The sequence below is a fragment of the Periophthalmus magnuspinnatus genome, chromosome 1 (assembly GCF_009829125.3).
Source record: "Periophthalmus magnuspinnatus isolate fPerMag1 chromosome 1, fPerMag1.2.pri, whole genome shotgun sequence".
NCBI lineage: Eukaryota > Metazoa > Chordata > Actinopteri > Gobiiformes > Gobiidae > Periophthalmus > Periophthalmus magnuspinnatus.
Window position 1 is genome coordinate 11003446 of NC_047126.1, and position 22555 is coordinate 11026000.

Sequence of the window (22555 nt, forward strand, 5' to 3'; positions counted from 1 at the left end):
TGCTGACTTTGCACATGACGCTCCTTACGCACCGCCCCTATTTTACGCACCGCGTTGTGATTGCTGTGCGCGCTCCGAGTGCTGCTTCCCGGGCCGTGAGCGCGTGAGAGAGGGTTTGAGAGAGAGGGTCGTGTGGCTATCCTTGTCCTATGCGGATATTAGCACCGTTTGGCCGCGTGAGTAGCCCCCATCTTTCGGAACAGGCCTGTTCCCGTTCCTATACTCCAGATTTACAGCGGTTGTATTCACTATAAAGCAGTGCAGGGATAACTGGTAGTCCGCAGAGCCCATATCCCGGCGCGGGGATGCTAAGCTGCTGGCGACGCTGAAGAAAGCTCGAAAGGAAGGAGCCGAGCGCTGAAGATGCTCGGTGTACCGGGCAAGATGGGTGATGGCTGAGGTAGGGACACGCGGCAAGTGACTGCTGTTTCTACTTTGGGATAGCATGTGTGTGTTCACGGGGATTTTGTTTAATCTGTACCACAAGTGGGATATAACCTAACCCCTCTCAACGCAACGTGCTCTCATCCGCAAAGGGGGCGTCTCTGAGTGACTGTGGCGGTGTTGCCTCATGCAGACCCCATCCTTGTGCCCTCAGCCACCTGAACGTACCTGAGATTAACGCGCATGCGCTTTGTTTAGCGTGGATAACGAAATGACGTACACAGTGAGTAGTTTTGACGCATCAGAGAGACTGTCTATGGTGCCAGTAGTTTTGGCTAAAAGAAACAGTTCAGTTTAAGTCGGGCTTTTGCAGGGAACGTATGACCTTGGAGTTCTGTTGCTATTATTAGGGATCTTGTCTGTTTTTTCTAGAAACCTTTACGTGATGGCTTAGTTATGAAATCCCTCTTTTTGTTTGTTTTTGCAGATCCATAGCAGACTGATTTGCTTGCCATCTAAACATTGGAATTTAATTAAATGTAATGACATATTAATGCCATATTGTTGTATTGTCTTTTGTTGCACTTTTTACTTTAGCCCAAGACAAATGTCCTCATTCTGTCCTTAGGCCTGTTGAATTTGTCTAGGCTAGGCTAAATGTGCTCTATATAGCTTGCTTGCCTTTCTTATGTTATTTATGTTATGTTACACACACACACACACACACACACACACACCCACACACCCCCACACACCCACCCCCCCCCCCCACACACACACACACACACACACCCCACACACACAGTATTTGGAGATGTCAGATTCAGCCTGCACAGCAGAGCAGTGTGTACTCTCATCATGGCTCAACATGAAGTCGCAGAAAGGTGATATTGTCTGAAGTTGCTGAAGCACAGTTTCTTTTTTGGCCTTGGTTTGTGTCTGTTTCACTCTGTTTTTTTTTTATTTTGCAGCTGAGGTCAATGTAGCTGTAATGTACAAGGACTGTCTATTTAGTGTTTTTTAACTTAAAGTCACATGTATCTTTTTAGCCTAAAATTGGACTTAAATAAAAGCTTGTTTTAGGGTTTGTTTTCATATTGCACTGAAAAATGTAGAAGCACATGTCCTGACTGAGCGAGCTTGCATCTCCTCCTTATTTGACTTTTATAGACTTCCACACTATGGCATAAAACGTATCTCTTTTAGTGGAGAATATCCCAAATGGTTTTAACTTTCTGTTTCCTGGGAATCGTGCAGGTGGCCTGTGTCTTCCAGAAAGTTACATACTGTATCTTCAAACATTTCTTCCTCAAAGTTTACATTTTATTTTTACATATTTAAATAAAAGAAGATAAATAACACAAAAACGGACCTAAATGAACCCAAATGATCTGTTACTGAGCAGCTTGTAGGTCAACACTGGTACAGAAGTGAAGTGGTTTGTCTCAGGCCCGTCTCAGTTTGGGTTGATGGGTCACGCCTGTACAGAACTTGTAGAGTGAGTTTCTGTTGCTCTCAGTGTCAGGATCCCCAAGGGCCCCTCTCTGAAAGTGGATTGGGAGTGTGCATTGTCTCATTTTCCTGTGAGTGGAGGAGCTGGCCTGAATAAGTGAATGTTAAGTTTGATCAGACACCTGAAAAACTGCTTTTGGATGACCTACTTTCTTCTAGAGGCAGCTGCTATTTGGGATGTTGTTTACAATATAGTTGCAGTGACTAGTTGGATTATAATGTAAATTAAACGTAAACATTGATAATTATTACAGTTATTAAACAGAATTTACAAAAAGGATATTTGGGATTATACTGAAAATAATTGCAGTATCATTAAAGTACAGTACATCTGTTTTCTGTTGTTTCCCCCTCCATATAATGCACATAATACTGGTTATGTTTTACTTCCAGGGATGTCCTTTATCATCCTGAGAAAGTTGAAGTTACTGTGTCGACCTCAGTTGCGGCTGGTCCGTGTTTGTTCTTCACTCCCTTTTCCCACTGACATCGGTCGCCATGACAACCTCTGCTCTGCGTCGACAGGTGAAGAATATTGTGCACAACTATTCAGAGGCGGAGATCAAGGTACTTTATGTGTTTATATAAGTCTACTCTAAAACGAGCCCTCAAAACCTCAGACACATCACTCTTTATTATCTCACAAAGCAAATGATTTTATTAATTATAATTCATTGTATTGAAATATTTTTGATATTCTTTAGTCAAAAAAATACTCATATCTACTATCTAATTTTCAGCTAAAGTTTCAAAAAATTTTGTCTTTGTCTTTTGCCGTTGTCTCTTTTTTTGTCAAAAATCTATGGGTTACAGAATGATGAGAAATTAGGAGTGCCATAGTGATTTAGCATTTCTAACAAAATATATCTTTTCAATTAGAAAAATGTTGCATATAACAAGAAGCTGAAGCCCATGAATAGAAGAAAAGTTTAATAATATAAGGATACTAATATGAGGATTTAACTTCATAAAGTGAATATTTTATAATAATAATAATAATAAATTTTATTTGTATAGCGCTTTTCAGGACACTCAAAGTCGCTTCACAGTGGATACAATAATAAAATATCACAAAAATTTACAACTTAAAATCAAGCATTAAAAGCGATTTTGAACAGGTGAGTTTTGAGTTCTTATTTTTCCCACTTTTATGCATTTTATTTCAGTTTGTTATTTATAATATAACACACTTCTCACTTGTCATGCTAACTTCTTAAATTAGTTTGGTGAAGTTTATCAGCTCAATCTCAAGCAAATTGATCTGTTCATTTAGTTAGCATAATTGTTGTTCTAATTTAATAAATGTATGTAATGTTATGTGCCATTTAATTTCTTTTTTTTGATTTACTGATCATGCCTTTTCTCTTCAACTAAACTCAAACTAATCTCTGAGAGGTCCTGTTTTTTGAAATAGGAAACATATCTCTGTGTCAGGAGTTAAACTCAGTGTATACAAACATACATACAGTGCCTGCATAATGTGCTCCCTGTTTCTCAGGAGGTGATAAAAAAAAGTGCAAAAGTTGAGTTGATTTTGTGCTTAAACTGTGCTGTGTGTTCTGCTGCTGCCTCTGAGTGAGACAAACTGCATGTTGTGGTGCTCTGCAGGTCCGGGAGGCCACGTCAAACGATCCATGGGGCCCGTCCTCCTCGCTCATGTCAGAAATCGCTGACCTGACCTTCAATGTGGTAGCGTTTGCTGAGGTCATGGGCATGGTGTGGAAGCGGCTCAATGACAGCGGGAAGAACTGGAGACATGTGTACAAGGTCATTTTTATATTACAAAGATCACAAATCACACTGATGTACTGGTTTAATTCACATCAATTAACAATACTGACTTCTGTGCAGGCCCTAACGTTACTGGATTATTTGTTGAAGACAGGATCTGAAAGAGTAGCTCAGCAATGTCGGGAAAATGCATTCACCATACAGGTACTTAATATACAAGATAGATAGACAGATAGATTGATTGATTTGAGAGTATTTTGAGTAGTATTTTCGATCAGATATGTTTGATTCTATAAGGGGTGTGTCTAGTCACATATCTTCTACAACGTGCATGGGCAAATATAAACAAATCTACTACATGACGGGCTGATCATTGTGGGTGTGTAAAGTAAGAGTGTGGTTTGGAAGATGCTGATTCAGTATTTTAGCTAACACATTAGCTTTATAATCCAAATCATCATACTGCTATCTCTGATCATTGTGTACAGAAATATGTGCTCTATTTAAGTAAAATACCTAAGTTTGTATTTATCATGACCTCTTTTTAATCAGGCCTGCTGATTCTTGTTTGTATTGGATAGACTCTTCGAGACTTTCAGTACATTGACCGTGATGGTCGCGATCAAGGGGCCAACGTGCGAGAAAAGGCCAGACAGTTGGTGTGTCTCCTGAAAGATGAAGAGCGGCTGCGCCAGGAGCGGAGCCAAGCCTTGAAGACCAAAGAGAGGATGGCAGGTGGAGGCAGTGGAGGGGGAGGCTCTGGGGGTGCATACGGGGGCATCCCTCCATCCTACCACCCAGGCAGACGCACCAGCCAGCCCAGCATGGCCGTCCTGTACGGAGAAGAGTTCAGCCGCTCCAGAGGCTCCCCTTCCTCCTTTAACTGTGAGCACTAATGTCATTCCTGGCACAGCAGCTGTGTGTAAATATCTAATGTAAGATACATGCTGATATTACACTAGGCCCCAGTGAACATTTTCTGCTGAAATGAAGCATTTTGGCTCAACCAGCACTGTTCAGCAGTTGTGCTGTCAACACTGCAGCGTAGGCTGGAGGAGATTCATTTGAGCCTCCTGTGCCTCATGATCCTGGACCACTTATATTAGAGAGGTCTCTTATTGTCTCTGTTTTTGTTTAGCATCCTCCTCCTCTCCACGAGCTGCGTCAGACTTGGAGCAGGCCAGACCCCAGACCAGCGGAGAGGAGGAGCTGCAGCTACAGCTGGCTCTTGCAATGAGTCGAGAGGAGAGCCAGAAGGTGAAGCATATTTATTACAAAGTATTATCTGCACTCACATTCAAAACAAACTTATATAAACTCTTATCATAACAAATCCAATAAGGAGGGAACAGTGTAAATATATTCACCCACATATCTTCAGTTAGCTGCTCTTTTCCCTGTTACCATAGAGATGGATCAAGACACACAGCCACAAATTGTTAAGTTTTTGCAACCAACAAATTATTATTATTTTTTTGGATTGCTTTAACAAATTTTTTAACAATAATTAAAAGAAAAAAGTATTAACAATCTGTAGCTGTGTGCCTTCATTTCTATGATAACAGGAAAAGGGGCAGCTATTTTGTACAAATTTCTACTTGATCACTTAGTATATGTATAATTGCTACCAGGCATGAATAAATGTTTTTTAGCTGTTCACTGCTGAAGTGAAAGCTGTGGTCCACCCGCAGGAACAGCGTTGTCGCCAAGGAGACGAGTCTCTTTTGCAGAAGGCCTTGGACGAGAGCCGCAGAGAGAGCCAGGCAGGGGCACAGGAGGTGATTTTAATATATTTTTTCTGTGTGGGAGCATACAAGACCTATGGGTTCACTATGTGCGTAAAAGCATGGAGTAGTGGGCGGCTGCATTTGGTTTTGTGGGTGGTTCTTGGAAAAATGTTAAAATCTCAGTGAAGTTTGGACTCTGAAAAGATGCAAAAGGACTAAGAACATAAATCAGCATAATAAGTAAGCTTCAGCTGTAACAGTAGAAAGAGCTGAGTACTAAGATGCGCCTGCTGCATGATAATTACTCCACCGTCTTTAACCTTGAACTCAGCATGACGTTTATCTGAAAGCACAGTACTTATTAGGCTCTTTAGCACTGTGCCCAGTGAGCACACCAATAACACACCAGAGGCAGTAGAGGAACTTTGTTTTTTTCTTTACAGATATCCACTGATATTATGTATAAGCCAAAAGCCACTTGTTCAGACCTTTATAAACCATTGGTCTTCTATAGTTGATATCGCTTTATGAACCTTGGGCTGACTAGCTTAAATATGTCTAGGTGTCACTCTAGATACATGCGCAATGTCATCTAACATACCCATTCATTTATGCAATGTCTCTGCTGTTGTTTTTTATTGCATAAAAAGAGCATGTCTGTGATCCGTTATCTTAAATCAATTCTTATTGTCTTTGCAGTCTGCCATGTTGGACCTGGTTGACATTTTTGGGCCCTCATCAGAGGGCCCTCCTCCCTCCTCGGACCCATGGAGCTCAAAACCAGTTGATGAGCCCAACAGTGACCCCTGGAACTCTGTTGGTCAGTGACACACCCCACATACTGGGATAAATGCTTTTATTATAGTTTAGGACAATCATGTAAAAACATGAGATGTGGATATATAAGTGTATATTATATATCCATATCTTATATTTTTAGGAGCTCATACTCATACTGTAAGGGGCAGTCCTTGGACAGAACCCACACCCTCACGTTCCAAATCATCAAATCCTTGGGCCCAATGCTCCAGCCCAAGCACAGACCCCTGGGAAGCTCCGCCCCCCTCATCGAGAGCGGTCAATGATGAGTGGCACAGCCCATCTGAGAGTGGTCAGGCATTTACAAATATTTCTTTGAATAATGGTAAATATACAAACTAAAAAGTATATTCTGCTTCTCTCCAGACAATGATGTGGCAGGTCCATTTATAGCACAAAATGAAGACGAGTCCAAACTAGAATATCCTCAAGTGAACTCTCCTCTGCCCGCCAGTCCCACAGGTGCGCTGTCGTACTGGTCCTGTGTTGATTTCTGTCTGAGAAAACAGAACCAGCCCAAACATTTACACTGCAATGGTCTAGACAGAATAAATATCTGTCCACATTTGAAATCATTTCAATCTGATATGAATGTATATGTCATACTAACTGACTAACCTAACCTAAATGTTTTAATCCAGATGCAGAGCTGTTCAGTGCTAAGCCCATCTCAGACCCCTTTGCAGGGGGAGAGTCAGATCCATTTGGGGCAGAGCCCTTGGCCAAACCTCAAATCAATGGAAGGGACACAGCCAGCCCAGAGATGTTTAACTTGTCTCGACTGGGACCTCCTCTCAGCACCCCTGTGACGCGGATGTGTAGGACCCCTGAGGCATTCCTGGGCCCTACGGGTGCTTCACTGGTCAATCTGGACACACTCATTCCATCAAACCCACCCACAAAGACGCACAACAACCCCTTCCTCTCAGGTTTGGGCTCACACAGTGTGATCAACAGCAGGGCTCGGCATGATATTCCATGATGATCTGTTTTCTCTCGGGAATAAACATTTAACAAGTCACAACAAGAATTTAGAAGTTCTGACATTCATAACCAATGATTGATATATTAAATGAAACATGATATAATAAACTGTAAGTTATTGGTTGTTTATATACACAAACCTGCAACAATCTTTGAAAGGAAATTGAGATACTCAAAATTATGCTTTTTTTGCACTTTTTTACACTTGATGTCATTTGGTCCATCTAAATGCAGACCTAACTGAGCCTTTCTTTCTCTAGGTTTGAGCAGTCCCTCACCCACAAACCCTTTCCACTGCGACCAGCCTCGCCTCACTCTGAACCAGATGCGTCCAGCTTCGACGTCTCCACTACCGCCCCATATGCTCTCGTACAGTCCCTCTCTGCCTCTGCCGCTACACCACCAGCTCCCCGTTTTGCCCTCATCGTTCACTCAACCTCCTGCAGCCATCCTAGAAATGCCCACGAACCTACCCCAACCCCTACTGCCTCTCTCCCCGCGGCAGGTCCCATGCACACAGGCCCACAGCAACAACCCTTTCCTCTGAACTGTCTTGGATAAACCAACCATTTTAATTTCAAACCTGAGTTGATGTCATGCAAAACTGACTAATGTATCAGTGGGTCTTTGATACAAAAGACACATCGGCTGCTATGAACTGTAAACCTTTTGAAAACACAGGGTCTTTTCAATGCCTTTACCCTGCCTGAGCTCGTCATACCCACCCGTCCGTTACCTTCTGAAAGATATGACACTACCACACACTTGTGATTGTCACCCTCTGTTGCTGCTTCACCGACACAAGCATGAATGCACCCTCCCCTCCCACGGAACTCTACACCTTTTACCCTCACCAACCGGAGAGTAACTTAATTATTTTATTCCAACCAGACAATTAGAATATAGAACGTTTTTAGCACAGCTGAAGTATATGGGTAATGGTAGTGAATCAACAGAACACTTCTCGGATGAATTAGTGACTCAGGTAGCCCTATATACTATGAATACATATTTATGGTAATCGCCTTGTTACTTTGCGTAATGTCTGACTCAGAATTAAATAGTATAGGCTCAGTTATAGCTAGTTAGCTACAACATGTTTATGGTTGGATATCAGCCTCAACAATTATCTAAATGAAAGTTGGTTTCACCCTGTAATCTTCTGCTTACTAATAGTTTCCAGCCCACCAGTTTGTCAAAATTTTAAATAAAGCAAGGGCAATCAGTAACCAAAAATGAAGTTGTATACCTGCTGAGCAGATGAAGCGATGAGACCATAATGTTGGTGTTCTAATGTGTGTTGTTTGGTTTGGACTCTTGGGCTGCACTGAACCTGGTATGAATGTGAAATGCCTGCCAATAAAAACAGGCCTCGTACATATGTATTTATCAGAGGAGTACCTATTAAGTATTATAAATATCAATAAATATATGGTGTTTGCAAAATCTGTTAAAGTTTTCATATTTTCTGGATTACTTATCTAACATTTATGGGTTGTAACACTGACTGACGTTTGAGTGAGCGTCCACTAGATGGCAGCAAAATATTGAAAAACATGACGCATACCTGAGGTTTGTTTGAGATGAGCTACAACTGCGTAGATCCGATCAGTGTTGATTTTAGGCCGCGGTGCATCCCGGTTAGATTTGTATCAGACTTGTTCTGATGTCATGAGTATGTCTATATGTGTAATGCCAGAAAGTTCCCTCCTGTTTAAATCTGCCCTTCTTCGCGAACAGTTAATGTCTACACACTTTCTCTGGATAATATGAGTAACTTAATCCCAGTAAATCACCTACATCCCAGTATCAAGACTTGTAGGAATTGCAAAATAAAAACACAGGTTTATATGGCATAACACGTTGTCGTTGTACTCGTGGCATGAGAGCAAGTCAAAAACAAATCCAAAAATCTAACCAGGATTATGTGATTAATAGTATGTATTTTGTTACATTTAAAAATATACTAACCTACAACTGCACCAGTAACAACAGTGTTAGTTTTAGCATTATTTCTTGTTTAAAACTAGAATTATTTTTTAGCATCTGTTTTACATTTTAGCTGTATATAATAAAAAGTTTGAAGATTTTTGGTTGCACGAAAATGCGACGTAATATTAAGGACATAGAGAGGGACGAATCAGAGGCCGGTCCGTTTTCCAAATGAGCCAATCAGAATGCACGATGTTCTGTTTCCGGAAGTGGTTAAAAACAGCAAGCCGCATGTGTCAATGGTGCTCTTAAATGTGTCTGGGGAGGAATTCTCGTATGTACTAAATCATAAAATGTCAATGTACTGTGTGTGGTCTTATTACACCCTGTAATGACTTACGAACATTCTGAGTTTACACTAAATGACTTTGAACAGGGGCTGTTTTTTAAGTTAGGTTAATTTAGTAAAAATAGCGAACCATGGATTCTCCCAAACCTAAACGTCCTCGAAGCTGCGAGAATCAAGCAGCGACTGAAAAGGACCCGGAGGAGGGAGAAGGCACGCGAGTGGACGTGGTGGGTGATTGATTAGAAACTGTAGCTACATGGAGGCAGATGGCCACAAAATGAGATTGCCTTACAATTTCATTAGTCTATTGTGATTCTCGCTGCTCCGCTCAGAGTATCATCATGCCAGTTCACAATGCTGCTCATTGGCTGGATGAGTGTCTGCAGTCCATCCTGAACCAGGACTTCACAGGATCCATGGAGCTGTCGGTCTTTGACGATGCCAGCACTGTATGTGTCTATGTACTTGCCATACATAAGGCTTAATATCTACAAATATTATTTTGCTGCTCATTTCCAGATAAACTGTATGTAAACTGCTGTTTAAACCATGTTTCACATCAATTGCAATTTCTTATTTAAAAAGTTGCAACTTGTGGACTATAAATGACACCAGATTTTCCTATATTAATAGTATGTACTGTCTAAAGCAGGAAAAGTGTGATGGTAAAAGTTTAGTAAGTCAACCAAAACCAGATTTTAACTTAGGCCATTCAATTGATAAGGTAGCCCATGTGGTAAACTCATAAAATTTGCTCATGGAATTGAATTTAAACACAAACTGTAACTTGTACCTGTGTTTATTTGAGGATAACTCCAGGAAAATGGTGGAGGACTGGAGAGAAAGGCTTGAGACGAAGGGCATTTCACTTAAGATCTCTGGCCATGATTCTGCCCAACCAAATGGAGGTCAGTGAACAGTCCTGCTTCAGTAAACCTGCTTGTGATTCACAAAAGTTCTTAAATAAACCATTGGCCTCACTGATGTTTTGCATTTTGTGAGTTGCTTAAGTGTGAGTATGCAATAATGTCCTAACAGGAGAATAATTTGGATACTTAAATGACACTTGTTCTGCCTTTTAGTGGGGTTTGCAAAAAACCAGGCAATATTCCAGAGCTGTGGAGAATACTTATGTTTCCAAGACGCGGTGAGTATATTTTGAGTGTATTTGAGGCTGTGTTTCATTTCACTGTCCAGATGTAGTTTATAACACATACAGTAGTGAATGCAAACTTATTAGATTGTGTTACTCTGTCCAAATATCCACACTCTTTGTTTAGGGAGAAATCTCTGCAGCCGAGTGTCTGTTTGACGTTTGTGTCAAAGTCATGATTAATTAATAACATCTCGGGGTGTAACCCTACACCCTCTGCTCTGCTTTAACTGTCACATTGAGCAGCTAATCAGAGTCTCATAGTTTGCAAAAAGCCAATGTGCAGATTCTGCACATATATATTATTTTATTAATAAAAGATGTGACTAAATCTATTAAGCGAAGGAATAGTGCTGCTTTCAGTCAGTGTAACTTTTTAGCTTGTTTTTTATGCTTTAGTTATCTGATTAACTGTTAATATCTTACGTTAATATACCAGACATTTATTCAGTTCATTGTCTATGCGTCATGTAGCTGAATAAATATAAATGTGTTATGTTAGCAGAGTTATCTTATTAGCTGTTAATATCTTACTTTTACATGCCAGACACGTATTCAGTTCACTGACTATGCTTCATGTTGCTGAATAATAAATGTGTTGCATTTATTAGAAATTTCCAAAAAAAATGCAACTTATAGTCCAGTGCAACTTTTATGTGTTGTTTTCTTCATTATTATGCTTTTTTGGCTGGTGCGACTTATTCTCTGGAGTCCGGAAAATACTGTGCCTTAGTGTGTAACATTCCAGGCAAAGCAATGACATGGAGACCAGCAGGTGGTGTACCTTCCACCTGAAAAGTTACATAGTGCACCTCTAAGTTTCTAATTGCTTCAGGAATAACTGACCAATCAGGATATCCTGACAGAAATATATTTTAATATATTGCATGAAGAAAATTGCAGCAAAATAAGGAGATGATTCTCTTTTTATGTAACTGCAAATCTGCACTCTACTGTGAAGTGGTTTTTAAAAGTCGAGATTTTATTGAATGTTTTTTGCAAAAGTGACACAAGTATGATTCAGTTGAATGATCTGTTAAATATGGTTTAGGATGATGTAATGAAGCCTCAAAGAGTTCGACTGCAGCATGAGGCTGCGCTTCGCCACCCACACTCTGTAAGTTCACACTCATTTCCTTCTGTGTTACCTCCCTCTTTTTCAGTTATGAGTCAATTTAATGGTCACTGCTTTATTAAACTGAAGAATGAACATGTTTTTATATTGGCAACACTAGTACAAACTTAAGAGAAATGTGAACTTTAGACAGAGCTTGCCTGTGAGGTTACATGTAAAAATAATCTCAAGTTTATGTATGTTAGAGAGAGTGCTTCCATGCAGTTGGCATGCAGAGCAGCTTGAGTATCCAGTGTTGACGGTTTGAGTGGCTCGTCATGTCAGGGGTCAAAGGTCATGTGTGTGAGGGAAGTGAGAGGGACAGCATGGAGACAGCAGGCTTGCCGCCAAGCACAAACAACCTTCCGTTTTCTGGGATGGAAATAATAACTATTAACTAACTGAAGTACTAAGAACTAACTAATTGAATAATGAAAATACATGTAATTATTTTGTTCTCACGCATAACTGACTTTTTCTTACATTTTAAACGGAGCATAAATGCCTTCTTGGGTACATCGTTTCCATTATTTCAGTACTGAGTATATTGTATATTACAGCTGATCGGCTGCAGGGTTGAGAGGATTCCCGAGGGCTCTACAGAACGTTACACTCGCTGGATCAACAAGCTGACACAGGAGCAGCTCTCCACACAGGTGACTTTGTCCCATTGAGTCTATGATGATAATAACAGCCTGCACTTTACAGGTTTGAAACACCTCCCAAAGATCTACATTGTCATTATTCATTTAGTCCATACTTATAAGTAACACCCACCCAGAGATAAACCAACCATAGACTAGTCTATGAAATTGACACAACTGAGGCTGCTAATCTGTGCCATCCAACTCTTGCCCAAGGACACAACAACATTATGCAGTAGTCAGTGCAAGGTTCGAACCACCAACTTTCAAATTGTTGAAAGAGCACTCTTATTTGAATTCAGAGAGAGGCTGAGCATCGAAAAGCACATGGGTGTGGCACAGAGAGGTCATGTGCCAGGCTTTCACCAGGTCAGACACAAACAGGAAGTACACCTGTACTCATAGTTTCCACGGAAACATATGTCTATGCATTACCATGACCCCTGAACCAGCAGAGGAAACAGCACAACCCCACCATTGGGATTTGCTGTTACAAACAGACAGCGACCACTACATGCTAACCTAAACGCTTCATAAAACACCATGCAATGGTATTTTAACATCCATTAGTAAACTATTGTAACAGGCAACATATGCCCAGTATCACGGCCCATTTACCCCCTCTACCTTACTTAAATTCAATGAACAGGTTGTGTGAATGTGTCTATACAATATCAACAGAAAAGCTTCACACTATTGAAATGGCTGAAACCGCAACAGTGTTTTTGCTTCTAGTTTTACCATCTATCAATAACATTGTCGTTACGATTGAATACATTTCTGTGTATCTTATTGAGGTGTATAGCCAAAAGTCACCATGGGAACATGGCTAAGCTCTTTCTGACATTCCTGAATATTTATGTGCGATACAATTTCATAGAGCCAGAAAATGAGGTCATACTATAGTTAAATCTCTTGGCTCATATCTAATTTCTTTACTTTCTTTAGTCTTTTTCTACAGGTTTAAATTGTGGAACAAAACATGGGCCTTAACCTAGACTAGTGCTGAGCCACATATTCATCTGAAGGGCATTAGTTATGGTCGCTTGTGACCTCTCTATTCTCCCCTTTTACGGGATATTTCTCCACCTACTCTTTGTGTGCTTCCCAGAATTATAGTTCTTTTCAGCGTATGCACGCTTCTCACTATGTTGCAATAATACGACAGAAAGAAGCTAAGTTACGTAGGTGGACTATAATGGAAACATACAAGGTCCAGCTGTTCATCTATCTTAATCCAGATGTGCTCAGTGGTTTTTGGTTATAAGAATTAGTGACGGGTCACAGAAATAAGCGGAAAGACTACGGTGATTTTCAGCAAAGAAAAAGATCAACTTGAGATGACCTTATGATTAAGATGCAAAAGCTCAACTATTACAAAACACGTAGCAAGGAAGAGGAGGGAAGGAGGAAGAGGAGGAGGAGGATGAGGGGGAGGGGAGAACAAATGAATCAAGGGGCCACAGCAAAGAGAGCTAGCCGTGCAAATAGAGTTGTGGTTGTTTAAGGGAGTGGACAAAGAGCCAAAGTCATTAGTCAAAGATTATGAGGTCATTGCATCCACATGTGATTCTGTTACACGAAGTTTCTTGACGCCAAAGTCGGATACTGTCCCAAAAGATTGTTCCAGTTTGTTTAATGCAATATAGCTTCTTAAAATGACTTTTAAAACCTATGATCAATTTATGCAAAATTTATATTCAAAACAATACCATGAAAGTGTATTAGTAATAGATCAATATTGTTGTGACAAATTTGTACTGTAGTACATGTATCACCTAGCGACCTAGTTTTGAGCTGACCAAGAGGAATAAAACAGAGGCAGAAAAATCCAAGGCACTCTGAGGGAATAAATTAAAAGTCCTTTCTTTTTTGTAGGGATGCCAACATGTTTCAACAGTGATGGTCTTCTTCAGGGCTTCAGCCTCTGTTTTTCTCCTCTTTTACAAAAAAGCACCTATTGTAATCTCAAATCAACTTCTTCATCCTAGTAGAGCACCTGACGTTTTAACAGGTCTTTTTGCAGTTCTATCAGCTCATTTTTTGACCCAGTGAAGCAGTCGCCACCACCATAACGGCACCCAGCTTCCGGAGACATTGAACCCTCAAGATATTGTGATAGTGTTGTTCATTCTAGTCTAGTACAGTTCAGTCTGGCTGCGCTTATATTGTAGGGAGTATTATACCTGATTATACCTGATTTTTTTTTTTTTAATACCTCTGGCAGTGAGCCGTCAGTACAACACTGAAATGGAATTTATCTAACATTGCTTTACCCTGTCTGCAAGAACCTAATTTTGTTAAAAGTTGTTAAAGCCTTATCTCATGTTGTCAGTGTTATCTGACCATTTCCTGTTCTGTATTTCAACATCTTGTGGCTTCATCATAATGCAACTACAAATTGCCTCATTGCCTCAACATAGTACTTATAGTAAATATATTAGAATATTGGTGACTCATTTTCAAAATGTGCATTTACTGGATTATAATTTTCCTTTTGTGTCAGGTGCTCACGTCACATGGGCCCACAGTCATCATGCCCACATGGTTTTGCTCAAGAATGAGTTTTGACAAAATCGGTCAGTTTGACGAAGGAGGCAAAGTACAGTGTTCATTGTTCGTTCTTTTTTATATAATCTGCTGTGAAGTGCTCTATCATTTAGCTCCCTCCTCTTTCTTCAGGGTGTTCCAGAGGACTTGCTGTTCTTCTACCACAGTCTTCGCCAGGGGTTAGGCGTGAGGCGGGTCGACCAGTGTCTGTTGGTTTACCGCTACCACGAAAAGGCTGCCACTCACTCTGTATCAGAGTTAGTAATGTTCAATTCTCACCGATTGCATTATGTGGTTATATCCAGCATCACAATACAAACATAGCCATTCTTAAAAGTAAAAACACATAAATTCAAATCTGCTTCTTGCTAGGTTGAAATGGAAAATATGAAGAGGTGGGTTCTGTAGTTTTGAACAGGAAGTCAGTGGACCTGTTTCTATTATTAGGCCGTTTGAGATCAATGTTGCAGTTTACGATGAACAAAATGTAAAATCATGCTCTATTTATGTTGTAATTTAATACTAAATGCCCCAAAAGCTTAATATTTTTTAATATAGTCACTCATAATTAGATTAGAAATATAATCTGAATAAAATAAAAATTACTATTGTACATTATACTCTAATAAACTGGATAAATCTGTACATTTTCTACTAAATCTGTACATTTTCTACTAAATTCAAAATTTTTAGTCATACAAATGCCATGACTGCTTCTTACATTTTATTCTTTTTATAATAATTTATAATAATTATTTAGTATGCTTTCACTAATGAATTTCTATAACTGGAACTTTTCTTGTTCCTTGATCTAAAATACCTAAAAAATTGTCTAATAGTTGATTTCCTTCTTTTACACTTCCATCTTTCCTCATTACATACTTCCTTCCTCATGTGGTGTTGACACAATTCTTCACTCCTCTTCTCTGTCAGATCCATCAAAACACCAATTTTTGTATAATTATTTTTAGAGTAAATTAGTAGGGAGATTTTTATGTTTTCAGAGTGGGCCTTTGTATGTGTTTCATTAATTGCAAATCCTTATTATATAAATCCTTATAATTAAGTGACTTTCCATGGGAAGACTGTGTTTACGTGTTAATGATTTTTTCCTACATGTTTGTACACCACTTGCATCTGTTATTAAGAGCCTATGTTGTGATCTGAAGGGTATTAGTGGAATGAAGGCTTTAGCATCTGTATATAGATCTAGGCAGTATGCCATCTTTGTCACATCCTGCATTCAAAGCCTGTATTGAAAACCAAAAGCATTGCAATATGAGGACCACCCACACTTTTCAATCCTGGGGGGGTTACGTTTGTTTGTCATTTGAGGCCCTTGATTAGATTTGGGCAGACCCTGGATCAGAAAGTGTCTTATTTGGCCCCTGTGTGATTGTGAACAGCTTTAGGTGAGTTAGATGCCTTTGCAGCTGTGCACATCACTCAAAGTTGGGTCATAACAATCTGTTTTTTAGCTTTATCCAAAACTGATGGTTTGATTGAGAGTTGGTATATTAGTTTTGTCCTTTTGATTCTATTATGAAAGACATTTAATTATAGGAGGTCATAAGAGGTCAGAGTAAAAGAAGCAAAATAAGTAAAATGTCACAATATACCATTTAAACGGTCCTGTATTACACAAATTTTACTCTTGTGAGCTTTCACTTATAATGCCGTTACCTCATCAAAAACATATCGAGAATTCTGTTTTGTTTCATTCACACATGTTTGAGTAATATTTTATATATAAGTCTGTCCACATCTTCAAAGCTCAAAATAGTTTTCAAATTAACAGCTCCTTTTACCTTTTCCTCAGTAGATTGCCAGTTCCAGGGCTGAAATTATCCAAATGATTTTAGTGAAGCTGTATGGAGTTTAAAAACACAGTGGAGCACTTCCTGTATTACCACATGACATCACAAGGTGGAACAGCATGAGAGAAGAACTCCTAAATATACAGGGTTAAACATGTGTGAATGAAACAAAACACAACTCCACAACTGTTTTTCGATGAGGAAACAACATTATAACATCGATCAGAAAATAGTGTAATATGGACCCTTTAATGTTACAAGTATTATGAGAATTAACAACATTATTTCATATTTATTTATAATTAGTGTTACCATTAGCAGACAACAGTGAAATAATTAATTCACTTTTATTGTCATGTTTAATAGATCAATAGCATGTGACCAGCTTTATAAAGTCAAACTTTATGAATGAAAAAGTGAAGTTGAAGTGGCATAATCAGCCAGACATAAAATCATACTTAGGTCTACTTTGTATCAGTTGAGTTTGAATGACTTTTGAAATATTTTTTTGCTTGTCAATATGTCACAATTATTATTTTTAGTTAGGGCTGTTTTAACTGTAACTAGCACAGGATACGCTAAGAAGTCCAACTCCTCAGCAATCCTTCTATTAAACTTCACACCGTTATTTTGCTTTTCTGCAGGGGGAGGTCTTTGAGTCTAAAGCAAGTTTATTCTCATCATTGGGCATCTTTTTCATTTCAGATTGTAGATACAATTTACAAACGCTATGGTAGTAATAAGAATTCATAAAAAACATAAGGAAACAGTGTAAATGGGGGCCATCCTAGTCAGGTGAGGGAAGGAAGGCTCTGAATCCACGGAACAGGATCAGGGCTCAGGAGAAAATCTAGGGCCCAGCCATCACCAGGCGGCCAGCGGCAAAAACTTTAAATTTAATTCTAAACTTGACAAGAAGCCAGTGAGCACGAGGATGATGTACTCTCTTCTTTTAGTTCCTGTTAAGAGCCTGACTGCTGCATTTTGAACTACCGAAACTATAGAGTTTTTAGGACACACGGCTAGTAGGGAATTACAGTAATCTACCCTTGATGTAACAAATGCGTGGATAAGTTTTTCAACATCACTTTTAGATGACTTTTTTGAGATTTTGGTGATATTACACAGGTGGGAAAAGGCTGTTTTACAGACTTAGTTTATATGTGCTGTGAATGAGCGATTTTGTTCAAATAAGACTCTAAGCTGGAGGCTACACTGTCTCTGCTCGGTCTGACTCTCTGGTCAGATCAAGAGTCTCGCAGGCCTTATGGAGCCCAGAGCAATGACCTCTGTTTTTTTCGGGGTTAAGAAGCAAATAGTTAAGTGTCATCCAGGTTTTTATGTCCTTCACACAGGCATTAAGTCTGTCTACCGTAACCAAAATATAAGTCTTGTTCTAACCATTTTTTATATATGTGCAAAAGTGTGTTATATCTTAAAAGTGGCATGGTTATTGAGCCTAAAATAACAGTTTATGATCATAAAACGTTTATAACAATTTTCATGCATTTCTGACTGAATTTTTATGTTTAAGGGACACCATTTGGAAGCTGCGAGTTGCCTTCCTGCAGGAAAGAGTGCTCACCCAATGGGAGAGCTTTACCATATGGAATGCCGGCAAACAGGGTCGTAAGCTGTATCGCAGCCTCAGCCCAGCCAATCAGAAGAAGGCACATCATTTCCTTTGAATGTATTTCTCTTATGTTTGAATGTGAGATATTAATCTTTGTGGTTTTCAAAGGTCAAAGCTTTCTGTGACGTGGATGAGAAAAAGATTCAGAAGGGCTTCTACACATACGAGGAGTCCAAGGTGAGAAAATAGCTCTTTAAATGAGCAGGTAGTTTACATTACAGTAATACTCAAGGTTTAATAAAAAAGACATATTTGTATTCAGGAACAGTAAATATATCTTAACCCCAAGTTTGCTGCTGACATACAAGGTTGTGATTTTTTGTTTTTTATTAACAATAAATTTGACTCAAGCAGGTTATCTGATTTGTAATTTTTATAAATGATTGATATTTTTCCCCCATAGAGAATATTGTAAGCAACGAATTGGCTTTGATTGACTGAGGGTTGGCATCTTTATAAGAAGCAGTTGTAAAGATGTAAACACATCAGAAAATGCATGCATGTGAATACTAGCAATGTCCCAAAGTGTTCACGAGAGCTTGGAACTTGTTAGATTTAAATACTTTTTCCTTTTGTGGACTGAAAACTGGGTAATGCAGCGTTAATCAGTTTACTATTAGAACAAGTGAATTAAAGGAAAATGCTCCTGGAGCCTACCCAAGTCTACTCAAAATGTGTCCAAACTGTACTTTTACTTCAAATCATTATGGTAATTTAAATAATGCACAATATTGTAAATTAATCTATTTGATTGCATAAAAACAACCACACCTTTTTCACATTGTGCTTTCAGGAAAGACCCAAACCCAAAATCCCAGTGGTTCACTTCAAAAAGGCCTCCGCTCCTTTTATCATCTGTGTTAAACTGGTGAGTACAATAAAACATGTTTGGGTGTTGTATGTTTGCTGTTTCTGACCCCTTGTCCCACAGGTCTGTAATTACACTTAACAACTTAATGATCTGGGACGTGTGTCTGGTGCAGGACAGGGGCAGGAAATGGACAGCGACAGGATCCTGAACTTTGATCATATGATATGCCTGTACAAACATTAGATATGCCATGGTTCAGATAAAGCTTGGACATAGGAATCTATATATTTTTTCTATTGTAAACGAAGTAGCTTCACTGCACTTTCACCCTGTTCATTTCTCTTCCCAGCCAGTTGCAAATGTTAATTCTAGCTCTCCAACTTTACAAGGCACTAATTGCTCCATTTTGGGAATTATGGTAATTACAATCAGAAAACAAGAAGATCTGGACTCAATCATTCATTTTAACTTTCAGCTGAAAAAATCCATTCAAACACCTGCACCCAATTCACAATCATGTCAAACTAGGTCTCATTACACAACATAACCACATTATAACATACAAGGACAGACGCTTTAATTAACTTTGTTGTGTAAGTTTTGAAACATAAGTTCATTTTTCTTATTGTGTCACTTTTAGGACTTGACGGGAGGTGTTTTTGAGGAAAATCTCACCTCACTGCAACTGGAAGAAGGAAAAGATTACTATCATTTCAACTGAGGAGCAATACTGAACACAGTAAACATAAACTCTATGAGAGCAGGTGGTCATGGGAAATGGACTGACCTCTACAGCAGTGACACCATGACCCACTCAGACATTCTGGTGTCTGGACTCTGGAGTCTCCAAGTCCTGTCCAGTTTCTTCTCACGGCTCCAAAATCGTTATGACGATATAAAAATTTCCAGCTTAGTTCCAATACCGGTTTTAATATCTCAATGAAATTAAAAAGCCTCTTTTTATAATAATTGTATGGACATTTTAGCAGAAAATAATAATATTTAACTACTAACAGGATAAGCGGAAGAAATGGAATTGAATGGATGTATGGATATAACTGTGTGGTCTTATTCCAGTTTTTAATTATTTTATTTTCTGTATCTCATTTTGATACTAGTTTTGGTATTTGATTAGTCTAGTTTTTTTTAAACAATCTGGGTTTTTTGTGAATTTGTTGACTGTAATTTGCAACTGTGAAGTCAATCTGAGAGACATGTTACTGTGTTTCAGAATTCACTGAAGGGTTTTGGAGACTTCTTGGAGATGTTTCAGATGATCGTCAGTCAGTATCTTTGCTGTTGTGGATCTGGTCTGATAATGCTTAAAAGAGCTTTAGGTACTTTTTTTTCTTTTGTGTAGTAGGGTTGATAGGGTCAATATTATTCTTGTATTTACTCCTGAACAATGGACATAATTATATTTTTTTCTTGAGGTTGGAATTTCCAACCAGTAACAAGAGTTGACTCAGTGGATAATCTAAAATGTAAAGAGTGGGTTGTTTTAAATAATCAGCGTCCATGATTGTGGCTGTGTTCTCTGATGTAACAGAGCACGCACATTCACTGTAAATGTGTAAACAATAGTATTATGGTTATTTGTTTATCTTATTTTGGTGCATTATGAAATCTAAAGAACAATAACATCTTCACCAGAGCATAAACATAGAGCATGTTTATTTGACCTCACAGAGAGTGGGGTTTTCTGTCCAGCGGTAAACAGACAAATCTTCCACTCTTTACCCCGACTTTTACTGTAACTTGGACCACAGCTGATTGTAGTTCACGTCTGTTCTTCCACAGTAGTGTCAGTGTACAGTGGCACACTAGTGGAGCTAAAAATCACCATGTCATATTATAAATAGCAGTGTTTTTTGGCTTGAGGTTTTGAGGTGAATCTGTGGACCGCTGGCTCCCACAGTCCAGCGCTGCTTGTAGGCTGAGAAAGTTGTCACTTCCACTTTACACCAAGTCTCTACCTAGACCTTGTCTGTGTTACTACACCAAACACACAAACAAGAACACGTCTACCTCAGAAAGGACTGCTGCCATGACTACTCGAAAATCACAGTTATTTAAGTGACATAATGTCCTCTGCAAACAACAAAAAAATCTACAAATAAGTTTCATTTGTAAAGCTGCTGTTCTTTAGACTTTTACAAATGTGTTCAGATGTAGTATATTCTTGTCTTTATGCCAATTTAGATCTCCTGGACACATTTAAATTCTTCATTCATCTTCTTCCTATAGTAATACATAATTAAACAAAAAATAGTTTGGGTTTACACAGCAAATAATAAATTTCATCAGGTTTGTTGATGTTTTGTTGGCACTGATTGTGAAAATAACTCACTGTGTGCCCAATCCAAGCTAGTCCAAACTTAAGGGCCTAGTGTATTTTTTTTTTTTTTTTTTTTTTGTTCCAGACCCAAGCCTGGACAAATGGAGCTTATTGCATCATCTTATAAAACCCATACCCAAATAGTATGGCAACTACATAATGGAAAGTCTCAAAAGTGCTGGCTCTTATGTGTCCCATGCATCGCTCTTCTCTTCATTTTGCATGACTTTAAATAGATTTTGATGAAACATTCACCAAACGTACACCATATATTTCCGATTGTTATGAAGCAGGGTGAGTTGTTTAAGTTAGAAGCTGCGGTGTCTGCATACATCCTGTCTCTTCTATGCGCTCGGCCGCGGTGATGGAGCACATGGTGGATGATCAGAGGGAGCGCTAATGGAGAATCTATGTGGCAGAATAAACAGGCCTATACGTTGTGTTTACTCTGTCTGTGCACTTCTGATAGGCGGCGCGTATGACCCTGACCCTGCAGCCCGTCTGCCCTCACTGGTCAAACAAACCTGAATTTGTAAAGTTGAAGAATGAACAGTGCACGCCTCATGCTATGTGCTGTTGAAACACTGATAATAAGTGGGCGTGAGTTTGAGCGAGGGGTGGTCACGGGGGTCATGCTGCTGATGTTTTAATTCACCTGGGTCTATAATGCATTTCTGTTTCAACATCTCAATCAGTTAGTGACAAGAATTTAAAACAAAGTTGCACCGATAAATAAAAACTAATTATGGTGTGTACATATTCTTGAAAGTGTGAAAGTAATGGAAAGGGTTATTAATCTGTACAGTTTGATACACTGTGCGGGTCTTCAGTTGTTTAGTCATTTAGGCAAGTAATTAGTTAATGGTTTCTTAAGTCAACCAAATATTTAGTTTCTCTACTAGTTATTTTATTAGAATTATAAGGATTTATGTGGACCACAGCACAAAGGAGAAGACATATAGTGAGTTAGCTGGAGTTAAATCTGTATTTTAATTCATAAATATAAAGACCCCACCCAACTGTCCGTGAAAACAGACAAGTTTAATGACATACTGTG

At 39.0% G+C, this 22555-nt stretch overlaps 2 protein-coding genes across 4 annotated transcripts; both read left to right on the plus strand.

Annotated features, from left to right (window-relative positions):
- The first annotated feature begins 86 nt into the window (after positions 1-86).
- epn3b (epsin 3b) lies at positions 87-8603 on the plus strand. Of its 3 annotated transcripts, XM_055221465.1 has the most exons (13): positions 97-176; positions 257-400; positions 2290-2463; positions 3505-3663; positions 3748-3831; positions 4209-4512; positions 4766-4884; positions 5280-5405; positions 6054-6174; positions 6295-6465; positions 6540-6635; positions 6815-7102; positions 7418-8603. In XM_055221465.1, the coding sequence occupies exons 3-13, from the start codon at positions 2395-2397 to the stop codon at positions 7702-7704; spliced, it is 1824 nt and encodes a 607-aa protein (XP_055077440.1). In that variant the 5' UTR covers positions 97-176; positions 257-400; positions 2290-2394; the 3' UTR covers positions 7705-8603. The 3 variants fall into 3 exon arrangements, with proteins under 3 accessions (XP_055077438.1, XP_033825552.1, XP_055077440.1); XM_055221463.1 differs by having other exon boundaries at positions 87-400; XM_033969661.2 differs by having other exon boundaries at positions 87-400; positions 5319-5405.
- A 745-nt stretch (positions 8604-9348) lies between these two features.
- Positions 9349-21261, plus strand: b3gntl1 (UDP-GlcNAc:betaGal beta-1,3-N-acetylglucosaminyltransferase-like 1). Its single transcript, XM_033971199.2, has 12 exons — positions 9349-9665; positions 9771-9887; positions 10247-10346; positions 10521-10585; positions 11643-11708; positions 12266-12361; positions 14856-14951; positions 15032-15156; positions 18251-18386; positions 18458-18526; positions 19143-19217; positions 19801-21261. The coding sequence occupies exons 1-12, from the start codon at positions 9570-9572 to the stop codon at positions 19879-19881; spliced, it is 1122 nt and encodes a 373-aa protein (XP_033827090.1). The 5' UTR covers positions 9349-9569; the 3' UTR covers positions 19882-21261.
- Positions 21262-22555: the final 1294 nt, after the last annotated feature.

Excerpts from the sequence above, each read along its gene's own strand:
- epn3b (XM_055221463.1), top strand. The coding sequence starts at position 2,395 with ATGACAACCTCTGCTCTGCGTCGACAGGTGAAGAATATTGTGCACAAC. Across the intron at positions 2,464-3,504 it reads ATTCAGAGGCGGAGATCAAG|GTCCGGGAGGCCACGTCAAA; the intron begins GTACTTTATGTG and ends GGTGCTCTGCAG. Across the intron at positions 5,406-6,053 it reads GCCAGGCAGGGGCACAGGAG|TCTGCCATGTTGGACCTGGT; the intron begins GTGATTTTAATA and ends TTGTCTTTGCAG.
- b3gntl1 (XM_033971199.2), top strand. The coding sequence starts at position 9,570 with ATGGATTCTCCCAAACCTAAACGTCCTCGAAGCTGCGAGAATCAAGCA. Across the intron at positions 9,888-10,246 it reads TCTTTGACGATGCCAGCACT|GATAACTCCAGGAAAATGGT; the intron begins GTATGTGTCTAT and ends TGTTTATTTGAG. Across the intron at positions 18,527-19,142 it reads ACACATACGAGGAGTCCAAG|GAAAGACCCAAACCCAAAAT; the intron begins GTGAGAAAATAG and ends TTGTGCTTTCAG.